This window comes from Amia ocellicauda, chromosome 2 (assembly GCF_036373705.1).
Source record: "Amia ocellicauda isolate fAmiCal2 chromosome 2, fAmiCal2.hap1, whole genome shotgun sequence".
Lineage (NCBI taxonomy): Eukaryota > Metazoa > Chordata > Actinopteri > Amiiformes > Amiidae > Amia > Amia ocellicauda.
This window is the reverse complement of record NC_089851.1, coordinates 7,405,886-7,428,818: the sequence shown is the minus strand read 5'-3', so window position 1 is coordinate 7,428,818 and position 22,933 is coordinate 7,405,886. Positions and strand designations below refer to the sequence as shown.

Below are 22,933 nucleotides of genomic sequence, written 5' to 3'. Positions count from 1 at the left end.
CAAAAAAAAAGTTGAATTTATTCTTGGCCACGACTGACTAACATGTGAATGTTTTAATAACTCGTACCAACCAGCTAATAATGAGTGGGAATGAATTAACCATTTTGTGGCCACATTTTTAAAAACTCATGGGAATGAATTAACCAGTTGGTTTGCTGATTATCTCAATGTAAGTCTGCTTACATAATGGCTATGGTTGTGTGCTTGATAGCTAGACTTCATATCAATAAAATAATGTTTCAAAACAATACAAGTGGACCACTACAGATTTTTGCAATTGACTTACTCACGTCTTATGCCTTTTTCTAGAGATTATCAAGATGTAATGCTTAAAGTTATCACCTAATCTTGAAAGTATCAGTAACCAGACAACTCTGACCTCAGTAACTGTAATGGAACACAGTTATTACAATGTTGTAATGTGACTACATGACGGGAATACTTGGGGTGGGGTGAGGAATACTACACTATATGTACAGGATAGGCTTCATGAAGTGCATTTGTTATAGGGTAACAACAATCTAATTGAACAGTTTAAACATTAGACTTCTTGACTGGTGGCTTTTCTGCATGGTGCTATGTGCAACGCAACGTCCCGTCATTACCTTAAACACTTGACTTGTTTTTAATTTTCCAAACTTTATTTCAATGGCAGATTCTGCCAGGTAATTTGAAACAAACAATTAAAAAAAAAAAAAATACAGACTTCAACAAAATCTCATTTTACATTGATGTATAAAAATAAAATAAAAGGCTTATTTACACATTATTGCTCATTTTACACAAGGGTTGTGCTACTGCAACGGCTGTGTTGAGTGAAGAGTACTTAAAAAAACAGTTGTATACTTGAATGCAACAGTCAGTTGTTTTATATATATATATATATATATATATATATATATATATATATATATATATATACAGTGAGGGAAAAAAGTATTTGATCCCCTGCTGATTTTGTACGTTTGCCCACTGACAAAGAAATGATCAATTTTAATGGTAGGTGTATTTTAACAGTGAGAGACAGAAGAACAGCAAAAAAATCCAGAAAAACGCATTTCAAAAAAGTTATAAATTGATTTGCATGTTAATGAGGGAAATAAGTATTTGATCCGCTATCAATCAGCAAGATTTCTGGCTCCCAGGTGTCTTTTATACAGGTAACGAGCTGAGATTAGGAGCACTCTCTTAAAGGGAGTGCTCCTAATCTCAGCTCGTTACCTGTATAAAAGACACCTGTCCACAGAAGCAATCAATCAATCAGATTCCAAACTCTCCACCATGGCCAGGACCAAAGAGCTGTCCAAGGATGTCAGGGACAAGATTGTAGACCTACACAAGGCTGGAATGGGCTACAAGACCATCGCCAAGCAGCTTGGTGAGAAGGTGACAACAGTTGGTGCGATTATTCGCAAATGGAAGAAACACAAAATAACTGTCAGTCTCCCTCGGTCTGGGGCTCCATGCAAGATCTCACCTCGTGGAGTTTCAATGATCATGAGAACGGTGAGGAATCAGCCCAGAACTACACGGGAGGATCTTGTTAATGATCTCAAGGCAGCTGGGACCATAGTCACCAAGAAAACAATTGGTAACACAATACGCCGTGAAGGACTGAAATCCTGCAGCGCCCGCAAGGTCCCCCTGCTCAAGAAAGCACATGTACAGGCCCGTCTGAAGTTTGCCAATGAACATCTTAATGATTCAGAGGAGAACTGGGTGAAAGTGTTGTGGTCAGATGAGACCAAAATCGAGCTCTTTGGCATCAACTCAACTCACCGTGTTTGGAGGAGGAGGAATGACCCCAAAAACACCATCCCCACCGTCAAACATGGAGGTGGAAACATTATGCTTTGGGGGTGTTTTTCTGCTAAGGGGACAGGACAACTGCACCGCATCAAAGGGACGATGGACGGGGCCATGTACCGTCAAATCTTGGGTGAGAACCTCCTTCCCTCAGCCAGGGCATTGAAAATGGGTCGTGGATGGGTATTCCAGCATGACAATGACCCAAAACACACAGCCAAGGCAACAAAGGAGTGGCTCAAGAAGAAGGACATTAAGGTCCTGGAGTGGCCTAGCCAGTCTCCAGACCTTAATCCCATAGAAAATCAGCCTTGAAACCTTAATGACTTGGAGAGGATCTGCAAAGAGGAGTGGGACAAAATCCCTCCTGAGATGTGTGCAAACCTGGTGGCCAACTACAAGGAACGTCTGACCTCTGTGATTGCCAACAAGGGTTTTGCCAACAAGGGTTTTGCCACCAAGTACTAAGTCGAAGGGGTCAAATACTTATTTCCCTCATTAACATGCAAATCAATTTATAACTTTTTTGAAATGCGTTTTTCTGGATTTTTTTGCTGTTGTTCTGTCTCTCACTGTTAAAATACACCTACCATTAAAATTATAGACTGATCATTTCTTTGTCAGTGGGCAAACGTACAAAATCAGCAGGGGATCAAATACTTTTTTCCCTCACTGTATATATATATATATATATATATATATAACCTCTTCAAAGCTTTTTCAAGAACGTCAATGTTATTGTTTTGTTAATTCAAGTATTTCCAGTAACAAAAACTAAATTCAGCAATGGCCACTAGTTATCAGTTCACTAATTATTAGATTTTCTAACTGATAGCTACTTTAATATAAATGTTCATCTTTTTATATTATTATTATTATTTTTATTAATTTTACTATAAAATTAATTGCATATTTACAGGCAAAATTCATACTTCCTTCAAAAAGGTAGGCAAGATGAGGAAAGAGAGCTTTATGACAAACCTCCAAAAACCCTCTGGTTCAACTGAGCTCAACTAAGATCTTTCTCAGAAAATGTCCAACATTTATTCAGTTTAGCCGGTCATCAGTAGAGTTCATATATATATGATTTGTATGCATTTCCATTTTATTTTATTTTAGATATTTCAATATTTGTATATATTGTATATATAAGAATATGTTTGATGAAATGGTTTTATTAATATTATTTTGGGTTTCTTGGTCCGGGATTGAGCCGAAATGCACTTCCTGGAGATAGTGTTTGGATTTTTCTGTTATATTTATTCTTCAGACATGCTTCTGCTTTCCTTCAAAGGAGATAATTTCGCTATGGCGTATGTAACTGTACAGATTGGTTAAACTGTCTTTCTTTAAAGCAGGCAGTTTCTGGGACTGGTGCCACAGAGGAACAGCAAATGGACTTAACAAATCCATTCAAAAGAGTAAACTTTTAACCATATATTTAAAAATAGCAGCTAGATAGCACCTATTTTGTCATTGCATGAGGCACAATCAGATTCAGTGCTGAACCTGTGAGAATAATGTATTGATTACTCTTGGAATGCGGTGGGAAAAAAATAGACACGGCGAAAAGGAGGAGCAGAATGAAATGCCACTGACAGCAGAAATCATCTGAAGTACGATGACTTTTTGACATTTGTAGCTGAAACTGAACTTCTATCTATCAATTATTAAGCCCCTCTAAAAAGACGCCTGCCTGAAATTGCATAGATCATGTTTAAGACGATGGGAGATTCAGTTCGGCAGTGTGTAGGCAATGAACGTTGGCTTTCATTCCTATTATAGGACCAGGAGCCACTGTGAAGATTTGGGGTTCAGATAGCCTGCAAGATTAACATGTATGAATAGTGTTGGTGTTTGTTTGGGAATCTAGACACTCACACCAGATTTTACTGTTCCGTGTCAGTGGGAATAGTTCTCGCTGGGTGTGAAATGCAATTCAGAGCTGTGGCTATGCCAAGTCGAGTATAAAGAAGGGTGTGCTGTGTGAGAAGGAGCCAGACACGCAACAGGCCTGGGGCCCATTCCCATCACAACAGCTTGCATCCGGCTCTAACCTCCGATACTGGCTCAGGACTCCTCTCTTCCTCATGTCGCCATTGCTTACCCTGATCTCTCTGTACACTTCGATAGTGTTTAGCTCAAAAAGCCCTTGTGTTGATAAAGGGAACCTGCGTAGAGTGAAAGTTGACTGTACTTGGTTATTAAGATCCAGCTGTCACTCCGGTAGAACTAATTATTGGATATCACCTGATTTAAACTTGACAGCTCTACAAATTGAAGCGGTTGTATTACTTGGTGCCAAAACATCATGTTACACATCATAGATGTGGTTTTATACACTATTGAGGTTTAATTATTGCAACCACAAGGTATCCCAATAACATGGTTACGATTGTAGGCATTTGCATAATCACAGTGCAGCCGAGAAAGGAGTGGTTCATGTGGTCAATGGGCCGGATTAAATCAAAACTTTGACCCATCCACTAATAGAAAACTACAGAACTATACTCAGTTGCGGCTTCATTTTTTGTCAGATTCCACTTTCTTCTAATCATAAATGTAACCGCTATGATGTACAGGTTTGTAGTTTCCTATCAGCGGGTGGGTCAAAGTTTTGATTTAATCCGGCCCAAAGTGTTGAGCACTGATAAGAGAGCTTGAGGGGAGAGTTCAAAGGTCAAGATAAGTCCGGACTAATACAAGATGATACACATAAAGGAATGTCAAAGCAGGCCTGTCGCTAAGGGCCCATGTTCTCTTCTACAGCACACAAAAGGCATAGAGGACGCACACTCACAGAAAAGTCCAGTTTCCACCAGACTGCTTCCTGACTAGCTAAGATTTTCAAACGGCTGCAGATGTTTAGTTTTATCCTGGATAGTGGGACGTTAAACCACAGAATTTTCTTATTCGTTTGTGTTTTCGGTCCATTACCATATACAGCCATATATAGTGGTGTACAAATGAAAGAAACATCTGTTTTCATGAATCTAATAAATAGTTGTGTGTTACGTATGCAAATATGGAAAGATTGTTGTCCTTATAACTGTAAATCTTATATTTTCACCTCACAATTAACATTCATTAAAAAACAAAGAAAACAAACAAACAAAAAACGCTGAAAGATTGAAAGATGTTAATTTGATATGAATTTATTCTAATTGATCTGTCAATGACACCCAGATTCTTTAATGTATTTCATGTCTATTATTTTTATATACAGCTCTGGAAAAAATGAACATTGATTTCTGAACTTGGAGTGGTCTCTTAATTTTTTCCAGAGCTATAATAATATATTATTATTATTATTTTCTTTCATTATCAACATTTAGATGGGCATATGTGATAATATTTGTTTCTCATAAAAACAAACAAAAGAGTTGTTTTCCAATTTGAATTAATTTGTAGTAGAACTGCATTTAGGAAAAGGATGGCGCTTACTTCTTAAATCGTAAATCATCCTGGAATTTAAAGTGTTTTTGTTCTTGCTTCATAATTAAGACCAGTGTGTTCATTTCATCACATAACAATGCCATAGTAACCTTTCTTTCATCAGCCTATCCAAGTAGCTGAAGAAAATGCACCACGTCTCTGCCAATGCCTGTAACTAATGTGATACATATTCAAGTGAAACCTTTTTTTTTTAATGCATGAACATAAGACAGAAACACGATCTCTGCTGTTTAAGGCACACTGTAGCTTCATATTGATGCACAAGGCAGTGGAATCATCCATATAATCAAAATAATCATCCTGTGAGAGTACACTGGAACAATGAAGAATCCTAACAGACACCATCAAAAAGATTCACTGGAACGAGTTGGTTTATAAACATCTCTGCCTCAAAACCAGCGTAGTGGTTGGGGCTCTGAACTGGTTGTGGGTTCAAATCCTGGGTGGGGCATTAGATCACTTAGATTGCTCCAGTAAAATACCCAGCTGTATAAATGGGTACAAAATTGTAAGTTGCCCTGGAAATATGTGTCAGCAAATTAATTTTTTAAGAAGAGTATGTTAAATCCTTCTATACAAAGCATATATTAATTAATACTGAGCTTTGTCCTCAGATTGCTTTAGGAATTCCTTAATGAAATGTATTAGGTTCATGACAAAGCTGATCAAATCTGTGTAAAGATCCCTAATCCTTATTTTGATTGTGGATATTTTCCATTTGTTTATTTACATGTAGGAATGTAGTGAAATGCTTTCAAGTGGAATAAAATGACATGTTCATATCAATTTGTTTTAGTTCATTATGTATTACAGGAGTATGATATGGAATTAGACATTTTCATGTTTACTAGCTTTTCAGCTTTGGTAACCCATGCCTAAAGCCAATGGTATATCCTCTGTATATTTGAAATAATCAGTGAATCTGACACATAATAACTGTGATAAGTAGGATAACACTGTTCCAATGTAGCCCCCATTACAAACGATCAAGAATACATTTATACTGAAAAAAGAACAAATCAACCACACTTTTGATCAACCAAAACTGGAAAAAGGTAACAGCAGGCTTCCGCTACAAAACAATTGGTCTGTTTCTGTATGTTTGTTTATATATTTGATGATAGGACAATTTAATTGAATAAATTACTTGTTGGCTTAACATAATTGAAAAGGTGCTTGTTTTTAATGATAAAAAACAACTCATCATATTACCAACACAGTTCTTTATAAGTACACACCAGTAGCCAGCTGTTGAATATGCACTGTAGAATAACACAATGTTTTTGGTCTGTTTTGCTTATTTAAAGTATACTTCGACTCCAGAATCAGCCTTTGTGCAAAATATGCATTCACCCCCTTTGTACATTGTAGGGCAGAACTGTTGCAAATGGCAGGCCGGGTTCAACATTTAAAAGTGCTACAGAAAATAATCAAGGTTAGAGTACTGTAAGACACAAACTATAGTTTGTTTCTTCTTTCTATATCAACTTCCCTGAAAGCCAGCACCTTCTACTTGAAAATGTGCACACCAACCTTAACACAAATTGTAAGGTTAAGATTCCTGTGATTTTTTCTGAGTATTGTTGAATGTTTGTGAAAACCAATCCTATGAAAACAATCCTCCTCCTCAGTTTTGGAGTTTTGACTCAAATATGACTACTAAAATAATAGTGAGCTTAATAATAATGATCTTAAGAATCATAACTGAAGCTTCGGTACAGCTCATATTGCCTCATCTTTGACTTACAGATGTGACCATGACATTAATCATTTAATGAGTTAAAGTCATGTTCTGTAGTTTTTAGCTCTAAAAACGGGCTTTGTAATTAGCTACCTAGGGTAAAAACAGGTTAACATTATGGGCCCTATTTAGCAACACTCTCACATTACACGTTTGACTGTTTATACCAGTGAAGCTACCAGGGTAATGGGTAAAGGATGTAAATAAACTCATAATAACAGTAATTATTATAATTTTCGTAATAATAACAATAATTATAAATAATAAAATCAATAACAACAGCAATACGAATAATACAGAGTGTCCACAGGGTTTCTCTGTGGTTGGATGGGCTTTGATTGGCTGGGTGCTGTCTGAAGTGCTTTAGCCCATATCTGAGACCCCACTCCTAAATCATTTTGTTTGCATCGTCGTGGCGTGTCATTAACACAGTCATTTGTGTTCAATGGCTGTGCAAAGTAAGGCTCCATGACTCTCCTAGTAAAACATCTGTTTTAGGGATAAGTATCTAATGCGCACAAGCTGGGCCTTGTATAACTCTTAATAATACCTCACATCCTTATAGCAGATGCAGCACTGTGCTGTTTCTATGTATATGAAAAACACACTGTATATCTTGCCTTGAAAGGTAAATATGTCCCCGATTTATCCTGCCAGAATTCCTGAACATGACATCCAGTTCTTTCCGTTAATACCGATGCCAATTTTCCACAGATACATGATGCTAAGTCTTTCGAAGCTGAAACCTTCTTCAAGGACTAAATGAAGTATGAGGACAGGACTTGCAAATGATATTCCACACTCGACATTCACACTTGCTTATTTGGGGGAAAAATCAAACAAACAAACAAAAAAACTATATTTGGGATCTTTGCCTTCATCTACAGTAGGAATGCATTCTTATCTATTTCAGATGGAGAGAAATTTATATTGGGAAAAATAAAACATAGGTCATTCATTAAAAAAAACAAGTTTTATCAAGGCCTGATTGCCAGTATCATCCATACCTTCAATAAGGTTATTATTATCTTTAAGTGCAGTAGTTGAAAAAAGCAGAAACGGTAAAGGTACTGTGTGTGATTATGAATCATTAGATCAGTTCGTGGGTGTGTAAGTGGGAAATAGATAAAGCATATATTCAAAAGATTCAGGAAGACTTGCAATTGTCTCTGCCTGCTCTTTAACAGCTTTCCTCCTGAACTCTCCTCTATGCCATGAAATAAAAAGGGCTTTGCAGCAGATTAGGCACATTTGGTGCCTTCAGTGAAATTTTTTAACACCCTTTATCAGGCACTGAAACAAACATGCCCTTGCGAATAATATCATAACCGACCTTAAACAACCCCTGGAACACTGCTGTTACCTCTGTCTGTGGATTTGAAATGGCATCTCCATATAAGTACGACAAGCACTTAAAAAAAAAAAAATAAATAAAATAGTTCTAAATCCATACAGATGTCTTTCCGTCTTTCACAATGGACCCTAGTTTCTCAGTGCTGGATTTGGGCCGGGCCCCTTGCTTTTCGTGAGCCGTGTTGACCCGGTTCTGTTCCACCACCGTCCCCCCAGAGGCTGGGCTGCTGGTCCGGGAGGGCTGGGGGTTACTCTTGCTGTTGTAGGTCTGGAAGGCCATGTCCAGCTGCTCTTGTGCCACCCGCAGGTGCCGGTGCAGGCTGGCCAGGTCCGAGGGGATGTTCTCATCAGGACTCGTGCACTGCTGCTCCTGCGCTACGTTTGCGAGGTTCTGCTCGTGCGTGATTAGGCTGTTGGGGATCTTGTTGGGCTTCTCCGACTTGACCACCAGGTTGTATCCGGGGGGGGAGGCCGGGATGTTGCGGGGGTAGGGGTAGCTGTAGGATGGGCACTTGCCCTTGTTCCGCCGGTTGCGGATGATGTCTCGGATCGTGCCGATGCCCAGGTGGAACATCTCGCATATGTTCAACAGCAGGCAGAGGCAGCTGACAACGTACATGATGAGAAGAAAGATGGTCTTCTCTGTGGGCCTGGACACAAAGCAGTCGACCTGATGAGGGCAAGGGTTCTTGGCGCAGATGTACGAGGGACTAACCCTGAAACCATACAGGAGGTACTGCCCTGCGAGGAAGCCCACCTCAAACACGGCTCGGGCCAGAAGCTGGAGCACGTAGATCTTCATCAGCCCCTCTTGCATGATCCTGCGCCGCCCATCATGTTTCTGCTGTTCCCTGGTCGGACCCTTGGGCTCAGGCTTGATCTCGCGCACCTCCAGGGTGTCCTCGTAGATCATGGGCTCCTCCTCCTCTTCCTCCAGCACCTCCTCCAGCGTGCGAGTGGCCCTCCACTTGATGGCGTGCGGCTTCTTGCGGAACTTGCGGAACTTGCGGCGCTCCTCCTCCGAGGTGCGGGCGATCTTGTGGATGGCATAGCCCAGGTACATGATGGAGGGTGTGGATATCATGATTATCTGGAAGACCCAGAACCGGACGTGGGAGAGCGGCGCGAAGGCGTCGTAGCAGACGTTGTCGCAGCCGGGTTGCTTGGTGTTGCAGGTGAACTTTGTCTGTTCATCCGAGTAGATGGACTCCCCTCCGACGGCCGTGAGCACAATGCGGAAGATGATGAGCACGGTCAGCCACACTTTCCCCACGAAGGTGGAGTGGTTGTGGATTTCTTCCAGAAGACGGGTGAGAAAGCTCCAGCTCATGTTGGTCATAAGGGCTGTTCAACTAAAACCTGGAAGAGAGGGAAAACATTAGGAAAAACAGGATGAGAAACAAGGGAAACACATTTCTGCACTGCATTTGGCACATAATGAACCTGCCTTCAAAGCCGACTGTTTCTTAAACCACAAGGATCTGATGACAAACTGTGATGGAGAGAAACGCACCAGTGGAAGTCATTAACTCATTTTGTTATTCTTCAAGAGAAAAAAATGCTTTATGTTGGCCTAATAATTATAACATTACCATGTTGTGACGTCTGCATTGGCCCAGCAATATCAATGGCCTAACCGCCATTGGAGGAGACATGAGATAGAGTCCTTCTACACCATTTCAGTGGGAAGACCGTTTTGGGAACTGTGACGCTCAGAGCATTAATAACTGAACACGGCACCTTGCGACTCTGTGTTACTTTAACAACATCCACCATTTCATCTGTGTCCTCCTGAACACAAACAGGAGAATTTTGTTTCTGATGTACTCTCTGTCAGCTAACAGACAGGTTATTTCATACAATTAAACTCACACTACAGATTTCACAAAAGGTTTTAACGAGACCGATCTCTGAGGGGAGATTCAAACTAATTGCAATTAGAGACAACAGCTGTGCATGTAATTCTATTGCCAGTAATTAAGAATTAATTAAAGGAAATCATTCCTCAATCAGTCCCACGTTGAACTGGGACCAGTGCCTATTCAAATTAGATTAGACAATATATTGTTTGTGGCACATTTTGGTTGTGATTGACATATTGTTCACATCGATCCCAATGGGATTCTCTTCGTCCATAACTTCATTCTCCACAGTGGTGCCATGTATCGTTATGTGAAAAAACAAGGAATTAGGACCATGGTGTGAGGTAGTGTATGGTTCCAGAAATGTCACTCTGATATTTAAGTATGGTATGTATTCTACTATAGGCAGAAACAAACTGAGGGGCTAAGACTCTTAAATCAACACCTGAACGCAATAGAGTGATTTGGATGTTCTGTGAAAGAGGTTGACCATTGAAGTGCAGACCTGGAAATGTGGTTTGAAGGCAGAAAGTTTGCATTACCAAACAGTGTAACCTATACCAGAATGATACAGAAGATATAGCTCATTCCTAGTGTTTACTCCCCCTCCCATGTTCACATATTCAGGCTCAAGAACATTAAACATCTGCTTTCAGTATCTCCAACATCTCATTTATGTCTCCTTTTCTTTCATAAAGTATGTTGGAAATACATTTGTCAAGAATGTATACTGTTAATAGATACAAATATAAGCAATGTGACTATGAGCATAACATATTTTTTGTTTCTTATGTAAATTAAAAATTAATCTACATGGATCTGTATTCTGTGGCTGGTTCCCTGGCATATTGAATAAACCAAAAGAATAATCTATTAAGCCTTTTGTGTGCTGTTGATGCTGTCCTAGGCCCTGAATGCTTTAACTCTCAATTCATATACATAATTCAAACACAAATGTAATCCTTAAATAAAAACCTGGTAAGTCCCATATTTGCACAATATACAGTAATGTATTCTGTTCAGCCTTTTCAAGACTGTGTGTTGAGTATTTCTGCCCCCTTTTGTACATTTTTCTAAAAGCAGTTGAAATATGACTTTACTGAATATATTATCTACCTATCTCTTGTCTTCGTACAACATATTACATTTGATCAGTTTAATTGTAATATGTTTACAGGCAAACGTTACATCCTGAAGGTCCATATTTTACTGAAATGAATTACATGTTTTATATGACTCAACAGCATCCTAAAAATGAAGTGCATCAATGTTATTATAAGCACCCGACTCACTGTCTCCAAATATGATTGTAAGAGCAGTCTTGAGTTTTATAAAGTGTGCTTTGTATTTTGCACAAAGTCTGAAGGGATAACGCAATATGAAATAACACTTATTGATCCCCTTAAAGAGTAAAGATAGAACTAAACCGAACTGATGGAGTAAAGGAGAGAGAACTATCATATATTATTTCTAAAATGAATATACATTTTAAGGGATTTGTGGCTACATCATCTGTAAATATTTTTACAGAATAATCTGTTATTTTTCTAAAATAGTCATTAAAGGAAAAAGGATTCAGTGATGAAAATAAAAATAAAAATATCACAACTTTTCAAATGCATATTATAACAATTTCAGTTTCAGATGATTTTTCTATTTGAAGATTATTTACCGTCCAGAAAGCTTTTGTGCCTTTTTACTGACACAAGTTCATCTTTCTACTTCAGTTTCAGTACATTTATACACACAGCTATACAGCAAAGAAGAGTGTCCTTAATCAACAAACATAAATGTGTTAAATAGAAAATCACCACTTACTGTCTGTACATATGAGAGTACAAAGCATGAGTTGATGAAAAACTCAGCATCTGTTGTGAACCCTTAACAGCTCTCAGATCTCCACCTTTGCAGGAGTTTCCACGTTCTTTCATCTAAAATCTCCTGTCCAGACATGAACACATATTACTGAGCTGTTGTTTAAATTCCATCTTCTTCTGTCTCTCTCAGTTGTATTTAAAGTGTTACTTAGGACACATTTTAAAATACGAGTTTTCACAATTACTTATTTACGAGGATCATCGTTTTGTTTTGCTTCCAAAGCAGACAATAAAAATAAGTGCCATGAGTCTCATATAAGGGAACTGTAACAAAAGTGTCCTTTTTAGTGATGGAGGTGAGGACATACTGGGACCTCCAGATCCCAAGACAGACAATCGGCCAGTTTAGCTCAAGAGCCCAACTCATGCAATGCATGAATGATTTTGTTATGATGAAGCCATTTCTTTACACATAAACCCCTGATCTTGGAATGTGCAACGCGAAACATTGTGGTATCATCTCTGAAGTGGTAAAAGTGTGAGGTTATAAATAATTAAGTCACCATTTTAAACCCTGTAATCCCCATAAGGCAAGATTAGTGTCAGGCTAAAATAAAGCCTTTACAACCCACAGAACATATCGAGAGGTGTTATAAATTTGTTGTGGATGTCTAAGGGAATACCTTCCAGTAATACTCTGTTCATTCTGAGCTCCGCTTTTATTTTACACCTCCCAGCTAGAGGGGAATTCATTTGGCTACCAAACCTTAAAAAAAAAGCTTCTGTTGCTTTAATTAGATGCAAATCTGCAAAACTACTTTATTATCATTGTATATATAATTTATCTAATTTGTTAACATTACACAAGACTAAACAAAATGCTAAATGTAATCCATGTATAAACTTTTTTTTATTTTTTTAAATCAGTGTTTGCTTTGCTTGATTATATTTTGAGGGATTATCTAAGGATCCAAAAATGTAATCCTAGCTTCTATTATCTCTATTACATTGAAATACATTCGTAGTTGATCTGAATGATCATGAATGGATGTTTCAGTATCATATAGTGCTGATTATACTTTAAGAGTTTAAGAGTGGGGGTCTATAAAGTATAATCCATACATTGTGTTTAAAGCATCTCAAATGGTTTTGGTATAGCAACAGCTAATAACAGTAAGTAGAAATACTTTGCTTTAGTTGGGTATTATATGAAAGCAGAGCAAAAATGTGTAGCTCCATTGGAAACACAAGTTCAGACGTGTTTTGGTATGGAAAGAATGCGCCAAGGATTCAAGAAGAGAGAGAGGTTATGGTCTATTGAAATCTTATGCATCACAGAGACTGATCATTGTTTAAAGGATAATATACATTTGATGCAGTACGTTATTGAACGCTGATACCATATGATGATAATTATCCATTAATTATTCCCATTTTAAATGTGTCTGGAGGAACTCTTGACCAATCCTTTGTGAAAAACAAGAACAATGCTCCTGTGCTTTGGTCAGAATGGCCTGCTGATTTTCACTAGATTGGGTAGGGACTGGACACCATGGAGATGAATAAAATCCAAAAAAAACAGCTTTTGCATTATGGCCAAACATATTTTTTTACACAGAAACACACAACACAAGCAAACTAAAGAAATGGATAAGAGAGAAATATAAACTCAGACCACAGCACAACTGGCACAAGCCCCCAAAAGAGACAAGACACTGTTGAAGAGATGAACTGTGATCCTTCAAGAAGAGCTCAGTAGGCCGCAAGCAGACAACCCGCCATGTCCAAACAAAACTGCCTTGGCTCCTGCACATTTTCTTTCATAGTATTACAATGTTGGTACATTCGCATCCTCTACACGTGTCAAGTTCGGGGTCAGGGAGCAAAGTTCAAAGGGCACTGAGATCAAACTTAGAAACTCATGGCCACCTGCTAGCAAATCATCAAAAAAGGTTTACACATGGATTCAGATTTGATTTGTACTTTTGCCCTTATTGGATCAGGAAGCATTGGAAAGTGTGAGCGAAATTGTCAGTTTTTGTAAAATAGCAAAACATGGATGGTGGGGGTGAGGTGGGGGAATCACGTCCTTCCCTCCAGACTTGTTTTCCATGGCTTTTGTTTTGCAATCAATATCAGCCATCAGCGTTGTTTCTTAAAATAGTATGGGTGCTCTGTGGTCCATTTTAGCTTGCTGCAATATCTGACATTCATTTAAACCCCTCTCTGACATCCAGGAAAGCAAGCTGTCCTTGTGACTTCGGTCTTGTGCCAATTGTTTAGTTATATGAATATATTTCATGATAAATACTGAATACCCGAATAAGCACAATAAATAAATCAATAAATAAAAAGAGAAGAAAACAACCCCTCTTAAAGCAGTGTACATTTAATGGGGCGAATTTCCCCTAAACTGCAGCTTCTTGCATTTGCAATGAGGATGAACCTGAAATGGCATATTGGAGCGAGTCTGAACACGCCTCACACAGGGCCCTGCTTCATGTCATCCGAAGCAAAAACTACAGAGGCCATTATCTCAAGTCATACTCAAGGTAGTGTCCTAGGAGTTGAGTGCTGAAGAGTTTATTAACAAATATGACCATCTGGGGCACCCAAGCTTTGACCCTGTTTTCAACTTAATAGGAATCACCTAAACATTACCCTGTGCCACAGGTGTATGTAGGAAAAAGCACACCAAAGAAATGTCCCACTTACATTCTGTTTACATCATGCTTACACATCCATGATAGCAGTGCACATAACTGTCTCAATTAAAGAGCTAGAGAGCTGATTCTTGCTTCACACAAGAGCAGTTGACATCTATACAGTGTGCAATTTAATTTATTCATAAACCATTTTCAGATTATTTTATTTTAAATGCCAGTGTGTGTTCTTGTGTTTTGCAGATTGTGAGACAATCAATTTTAGACTGAGGACTCAGGTGCAGGTGGAAGACTTTTTTTCTCATTAAATTAAATTATGATTTTAAAAGAAAGCATTTATTGTGCTTGCTTCACTAAGATAAATTAAAAATGACAAGTTTATGTCAGTCAGAAAACTTTTTTTAACAAGACCAGGCATTGTGCAAGCTTTCCCCTGAAGCATTTAATTCAACAGCGCAGCTGTAATAACGAATATTGCCCGTTTCTACCTAGCAGACAGGGCTTATCGTGTGAAGGTTATAATTTGATGAAATATAATTCAAATACTTTTTTCATGGAAAACTGAGTGATGCAGTTGAATCCGATATTTTCAAGTAAATGTGTGGATATATTCAAATGTAAATGTCTGGGCTTGAAACATTTCCGGAGAAAATTAAAACATTGTGACTGCATATGGTTTGCTTTAATTTGAAATCCATTTTGACAGCAGTCAGTTCTCTCTGTGTGTCAAAAATATTTTCTTCCACCATTGTCTGTCTCAGTGATCTTTCTTGTGATCCTGTAGTCGTGACATTGTGTTGCTGACGAGAAGCGTATTGAAGAGGACATGAACCCTACAGATTTTTCTGTTGTAAACATGTGATGTATCCAATCCTGCCCCATACGAATGCAGCCAGGTGGGGATTTCCAACTCACTGGGAGCCACATCGCCGTAGGAATTACAGGTTCCTATAAATAATTACAAATGCAACACATTCTTACTGGGGTGCTTAGAGTGATACTTAAGCCTTCGAGGAAGACAAGACCAAATTAGTTTTAAGGCAAAATGTATATGTAATGTATATGTAATATGTAATGTAATGTATGGGCAATTTGTTGCCCAGAAATACATGATAACTGCACAAGCAAGTCTTTAGAATAAGTACAAGAGAAGCAATATAAAAGTATGAAATAAGTGACAAAACATGACTTGGCCTCCATGAGAACACAAGTGGGAGAGAAGCAACGCTAATCAAGCAAATACAAAATAAGTGACTGGAATAAAGAACTGAAACTTGCAATAATAAAGAAACAAACCAGAAAAAAAAACACCAGAGGTTTTATTATAACTTATCCCATTCATACTAGTGTTATACCATAGCTCACTCTTTTCATGCCAAGCTTCCACATAAAATATTGCAGCGATTTAGGCTATTGTTTTGGGATTCACCAGCTTGAACAAAACAACAAGTAACAGAGAGGGTGAGTTGGAGGTGCAAGCAATGGCTTTTTTGCAGACAGCAGCTTTAACAGGCACAACACTGAGCTTGATCTCACTCGATACTACTCCTGCCTGTGAACTTTTCGCCTAACGCCTTTCCTGTTTACAGTGTCCAACAAGGCAAATTCAAAATGAAAGCTTTTCCGGAATGTCTCGGTTAAGAGACAGGAGACACAGTGAGGAAAGTCTGGGGACGCATACTGAACAACAAAACACTGCAGAAGCACATCCAACTGGGTTTACTTAATTCTGCATATGTCTCAAATTGTATGATAGTACTGGAAGAACCATGTGATTTCTGAGCCTAAATGCATATCTGTCACACTGAATATTTGGGACAGTACCAGTATGTTATTCGGAGGGGTAGCTGGGAACCAGGAAAAATACATTTGTCATCTCCATCTGCCCAGCATATATACACTGTGGAGAACTGCTAATGGCAGACGGGACAGGGGTGGCAGTAATTACAGGGAATGGGATGACAGAAGTGTAGGATTGCCACTCAATAGCACTGCAGGAATTAGCAGACCCATCCCTCATGCAGGGCTTCGGGGGTAAACCTGACAAAGCCATTCACTTCCAAGTGCTCACTGTTTCAAAGGCGTCCACCAATCAAATGTGCTCTAACAATGTGACATATCTAGTGACACATAAACCTGAGGGCTGCCTCGGCCAGTGTAAACACACTGCGGGACCCGAGGAAACAGAGGTGTGAGGTTACAATTAGTATAGGGACCAATTAAGCCTGTAATTTCAGCGCTCTGTAATTAAATAGGATACCAATCTTTATTTGAAGGACTGAAAAGGCCAGAGCTGGTACTGATCTGAGATGTACGTGTTTGATTTCTTTACATTAGTTTTTCTTTAACATCTCGAAAAGTATGCCCAGTGCTCTCAATCCCAATATTGATAACTGGATGCCCAATTGTGGATCAGAAAAATACATAATCCAGTTGGAAATATATAATCTCCATGCTGCTTTACCTTAAATTCAAGGGACTAATTACCCACTTCCTATTAAATCCATATAGACTTAAATAATAATCTCACTTATCATCAAACTGCAAATGTAAAATATCAGTCAAACTGTGCTTCATTTAGATTTTGCAAAAGTCTGCTTTATACCAGAATTAATCAAATTATACAAAGTAACCCTTAATGTAAACCCTACATTTTATCCTATTCTCAACAGCACTGTTTCCACATGTGAGTGAATTTGCTCTTATTGCACAGATGAATATATCTAAATCTAAAGTATCCCTTCTGAACAGAAGGCCACTCTCAATTGCTGACAAAATGTCTAAACAGCACAAAGATAATGAACACCTCACATGTATAAAAACAAGAACCATAAAAACTGGAGAGCATTAGTAGCTCTCCTATTCTCTTTAATTGGAGACAAAAATCAAAGCCACAGTGCCACAGTGAGTAAATTTCATCTGAGGCTACTTTGCAAGCTATAAATATTAGCACCAGTAAAGCACTACTTGAATCTACTGCTGCCCCACTCAGCAAAATAGGATCACAAGCTGTTTCTGTATCTTGATATTTTTCTGTACATGCAAGCATCTTACACATTTTCTTAACTACTGACTTCATGAGATGGTCATGCAGTTGGACTAAATGTCTCCATCTAGTGGACTTGGTCACAAATATTCCAACTATATACATGGTCTTCCTCCCTTCATTACAGACTACAAAGCTTGACCTTGTCGTTTCAGTTTATGCCACCTGACTTCCTGCATAACCTTGAAATTGATCCTTCTCTAACCTTTAAAACTCAAGACTGGTCTGAAGTCTTAAAGTCTCCTGTTCTTAGCCATGACAATTTACCACATTGGTGCCGCCATCAATGAAATCTAGCCAGGTTAATGTACAGTGTGAGTTGTCCTGCTTCCACTGTACATTCTGCAGTAAGCATTGCTGTGTTTCGATGTACAATTTAACAGTGTATTTGCGTGTCTCCTTGGCACGGTTTGATGTGTCTGGGGTTTGAAAATGAAATGTAATTGAATGTTACAAATGGTATTTATGAAGAGTAATTACCATACATTTTTGTAAGAACAATTATATGCTTTCCCACATCACTGTGGTGTCATTTATTTTAATCCACTAGCAATAATGACACGTGTAGAATTAAACTCAAATGAAACGCAATTTACAACATAACTTTCAGAATCTTTACAAATAACACAGTTGATAGTATGTATTTTTAACAACAGAAAAAACATCAAATGAAACAAAGTCTTAAGTGATGGATCCTAACGTGACATCATTCTCGTGTGCCACAAGGCATACGATTACACATGCCAACTGAATGGCGCCAGGACGGCAAATTAAGGATACTTCTCCCTGTCGTTGATTATTTAGCGTGAGTGTGAATTCTGGAAACAAGACTGTGCCCCAGATGGTATTTTCGGCATGCGATCTCCCTGCAGACTCGTTGCCTCTGTTCACCCAGAGGACAGGTACAGGAGTGCTTGACAGGAGCCTCTTGCAGGAATACCATTACTGCTCGATCTGTGACACGCACGCTCAACGGGCCGGGCTGTGGCGAAGCCTTACAAAACGAGCAGAGTCACATTTACACCGGCGGGGTTTACGAGGGAGTCAAGGTGCTGTGATATCCCTCACTGCCATTGAACTACATGTCCAGAGTCTGGTCGTTCCTCTATTAAAAACGAAATCCTTCAGCAATGCTCCTCACAGATACAATATACAGTCTCTAAGATGTGGGCTTCACAATAAGAATTAGATGCACACCAGTTTTAAACCATGAGTTAAAGACACGGCTTTGGAACCGGTCCACGGAGCACAACTTGCCAGCTTCCCACCTTGACAGCCAGTCTGGACATTTCATAAGCAGTACTTAGTGTGCATGGCTGAGGCATGGGGAAATAGGGTTCAATCTTTGGTCCTGACTGCCAGCTCCCTGTAGTATCACAGTACATTTCATTAACTGTGGAGTGGCATTGATCCACAAGCTTCAATAAGGGGAGGGATGCAGTTTGGGTGTAAACAATTAGAGCAATGCATTAGCCATCTGTTAAGAAGGATATTACACAGAGAATATTATATTTATGTAACCCGGGCCAAGGCTCTGTCAAACTATACCAGACTGTGGCATCTGATCCAAAATCCTGGACTATAAGTAGACTACGCCACCCTTATTTGATGTTGTATTTATAGAAGAGAAATAGAGTGTTTTTCCAATGACAGTGTGAACTAAGACACACATGTGACACATATTTCCAATGATATGCACTGAATGCCTTCTTTGTCATAGTCTTCAAAGGTTAATATGTGTGAACCGATGTGAACTGGTCCGTGCTTGACCTTATTCTTCCAGAATCAACCATTCCAAAGAGTAACAAATATTGCATTTCTATTGGAAAGGTACAGCACTGGGCTCTAAAGAAAAGATTTTCCCTAACATGGATCCTTCATTTGTATATTCCATGTATGCATTATAAATTAAACACCTGGTAGTCTGTTTCATATAATTTATCTAAACCCATCAATTACATTTGAAGCATTGTTTCCATTTAAGAGGTTTGACACTTGCAATCTCAAAGGGCATATATGTGTATGAACAATTACATTGACTGGGGAAATACTGCTTCATCCAGTTTCACACACTGTCTCTCAACAGGACTGTAAAGTGTTGCTGCAGAAAGCATTGTTGCAACTATTAAAAAGAAAACAAAAACTCAAACCTCATAACAGATCCCAGTCCATGTTTTTTACACTTTATCTCAGAGAAATAGACAGCGATACAACATGACTGTTGGTTCTAATTGCTGAGATTTGATGTAGAAAAATGTAAATAAAAACAGTTTCGTATTTTCTTATTAAATTGAATAATAACTCTGTTAAGACTAAAATTTCACAGCCGTGTTGAGCAAGAACACAAGCAATTAAAATTCCAATGCAAAGAAATGTAATATAAACAGAAATACGATTAAAAAGCTCCCTGCAAATAAAGTAGTATTATAAGGGAATATTAATTTGAGCCAGGGGATGCGGTTTTTCCCTCAAGCTCATTATGTCTCGTCATTGCTCCAGTCATCTGTGGACATCAGGACCTACGGATCTGTTTCTGTTACAGGAAAACCAATATTTAAATACACCTGAAGCACCACAGGGAGCAGGTTTGTATGAAATTCACATGGATCATTTCACCGTGCCAGGTCAGCTGTGCAACTTGTCATTGAAGGGAAAGGAGACAGCTCTACTGCCAAGGGAAGTTGTCCCTGAGGAGAGGTAACAGAATAAACAGATCCCGATGGCCATAAACACACTAATGTCCTCTCTTTACCAGTGAAAGACTCAATGTATAATTCCCCAAACTACAGTCTCCTAAATCAGCAACCACTTTGGCTCCGGTCCTACTTTCTTTTCTCTTATTTTGTGGCTAAAAATATATATATTCTACAGTAACCACATGCTTTTACAACCACACTAAACACCACAGGCCTTTAATTTACAATCTCCTGCAGTTTTTACATTGTTGAGATATTTATTTTCTGTAAAATATCAGAATGAACAAGCTAGCCATGCAAACTCAACAATAAGTCTCTCCATATATTATGCTGTTTCGGGCCCCGGGCTCAGATGAGTCTGAGATTTGCGAACTTGTCAGTTAGAAATTAAAGTGTCGAGGGAGAATATACAGAGTTCTCAGAATATATCCCGTTAAATTAAAAAGGGACATTAAACAGGTTACATATAAAAAGTTGTTTATTTCAGATCTTGAATGCCGTCTTTTCCCCCTATAAGAAACATTATATAAATATGGCTATACTAAAGCTTTTTAATTTTGCTTAACCTTAAGAATGCCAAAATAAATACATTAAAATCAAATAAATTAGTTGTGCAAAGCAACTTTTTGGCTTATTTTGCACAACAATATTTGCATTTATATTAACTTCTATATATTTATAAAGTGTGAATCTTAGTATAAATCAATTTCAAGTTTGAGAGTATGGTAGATGATGAGTGCAAACTAAATATTCACATTTTCTGTGATTTGTTTTGTAATCGACATAATCTGAAACAACTGGCTGAAGTGCCACCCTGTGAGCTACAGCTGCTGTGAGTGAGGTGTGGTTCCATGCTTTTCCACATACTTTAAAAAGTAAAGAAACAACCGAAAAATAACCAAATAAACATAACTTTCATTTAAAACAAACATCACATGTAGGCCTGTCATATGTATGTTTGCGTGCCGAGTGAAACCATTTAATAGAAGAAACATGTGGAAAATCCATAATGAAGGAAAATAATCATCATTACTGATCTACAAATATAGACACATTAAAAGCCCAAGCACAAGATGAACAGTAAAGTAACGTTAAAGTCACATGAGGATTTGGTTTTAGGACCCACATGAGTAACTACACAAACATACTAGTCATGGCTAAGATGTTATCATATTTTCCATTTAAAAAAAAGAAAAAGTTAAGTCAGGCCCATTTAACAATAATTCAGAAAAGCATACAAGAAAACCAAACCATTAACCTACATGAAAAGTGATCCGCACTCGATCTGTCCACTCCTGCTCCCTCATCCTGTCTCACAGCTGCTTCTCTGGGTCTCTGAGCACAAGTCCATCCTGAGACACGGCTTCAGTCTCATCGGAACGGCTCCTTCATAGTGCAAGTTGGGATCCAATCCCCCCAGACTGAGAGGAACAACAACAAACCCGAGGATCCCAGCAGCCCACTGCGGCTCTGCGTGAACTAAAGCTTCCTCCAGTGAGAAAGCTTCACATCCTGCACAGTGTCAGGTTTCTGTTACGACAGCGTTCTGCCCAGAGGGGGGGAAAAGAAAAATCCTCTGGCAAATGACCCCAATTCAAGGGTTTAGACATCAGGACCGTTGACTGTAAAAAATAATGAAACACCCAGCACAGTCAGACAGTTAGCCGCTCCATTCAAACCTTTCTGTATGCGAACCTTCAGCGCCACATGTTTCATTTTTGGTGTGCAGATGCAGCAACGCATCACATGACGTGGTCCTGAACTCCACACATGGTCTCACTATCCTGCACTGGTGGCGAAGTTAGACTGTGCCTCACCTCACAATCATCTTATAGAGGCAGTGTGTTTCTCCTTCGCCCGAGTAACGCATAGACCCTATGAACTGTGGGCTGACATGGTTTAGTTTTGGATAACAATTTGCTATTTTACTGCCTGCCAACAAGAGGCCTTATATGATGGGGTGAACACTGGCTAATGTGGAGAAAATGTTCGACAGGGATTAGCTATTAACTTTCCAGTCATGTATAAGATGGGTTAAATTAACATTATGCTAAAAAAAAATGAAACGCATCTCTACAGAAATTCACAAGGAAAAGCTCTGGTGAGAGTAATGAACAGGTATGCTGAGTGATATCAAATGTCAAAATATTTATACTCTCTGTCCAGGCATGTGGCCAGGAATTCGTCTCTTAGCCTGTCTCTGCAGCATCTGTTTTAGACTGTCTAGCTATTGAGAGGAGAGATGTTTATACTCGGTCCTCTGCGATGGTCTACCCACAAACAGACACTTCAGAACAACAATAGGAAATACAACATCTTCATTTTAAATACAAACATACAAGTACTTTCTATATTCTGGGATAATAGTCATATATCATATAATACGTAAGACTTCCTACTGTGGAAAAAAAAAGGATAAATGTAAAGTACTGGGATTGGAGTAGGATTCTTTTCAAGAAAGAAACCCCAGAGAGCAGTAAATTAATATCATCG

The 22,933-nt window shown here is 38.7% G+C and overlaps 1 protein-coding gene across 2 annotated transcripts; it reads right to left on the bottom strand.

Moving 5' to 3' along the window:
- Positions 1-3,610: 3,610 nt before the first annotated feature.
- Positions 3,611-21,916, bottom strand: gjc2 (gap junction protein gamma 2). Of its 2 annotated transcripts, none has more exons than XM_066717374.1 (2): positions 21,703-21,916; positions 3,611-9,715 (listed from the first exon to the last, which is right to left on the bottom strand). In XM_066717374.1, exon 2 carries the CDS (start codon positions 9,693-9,695, stop codon positions 8,445-8,447), a length of 1,251 nt encoding a protein of 416 aa, XP_066573471.1. In that variant the 5' UTR covers positions 9,696-9,715; positions 21,703-21,916; the 3' UTR covers positions 3,611-8,444. The 2 variants fall into 2 exon arrangements, with proteins under 2 accessions (XP_066573471.1, XP_066573480.1); XM_066717383.1 differs by lacking the exon at positions 21,703-21,916 and adding an exon at positions 12,037-12,153.
- Positions 21,917-22,933: the final 1,017 nt, after the last annotated feature.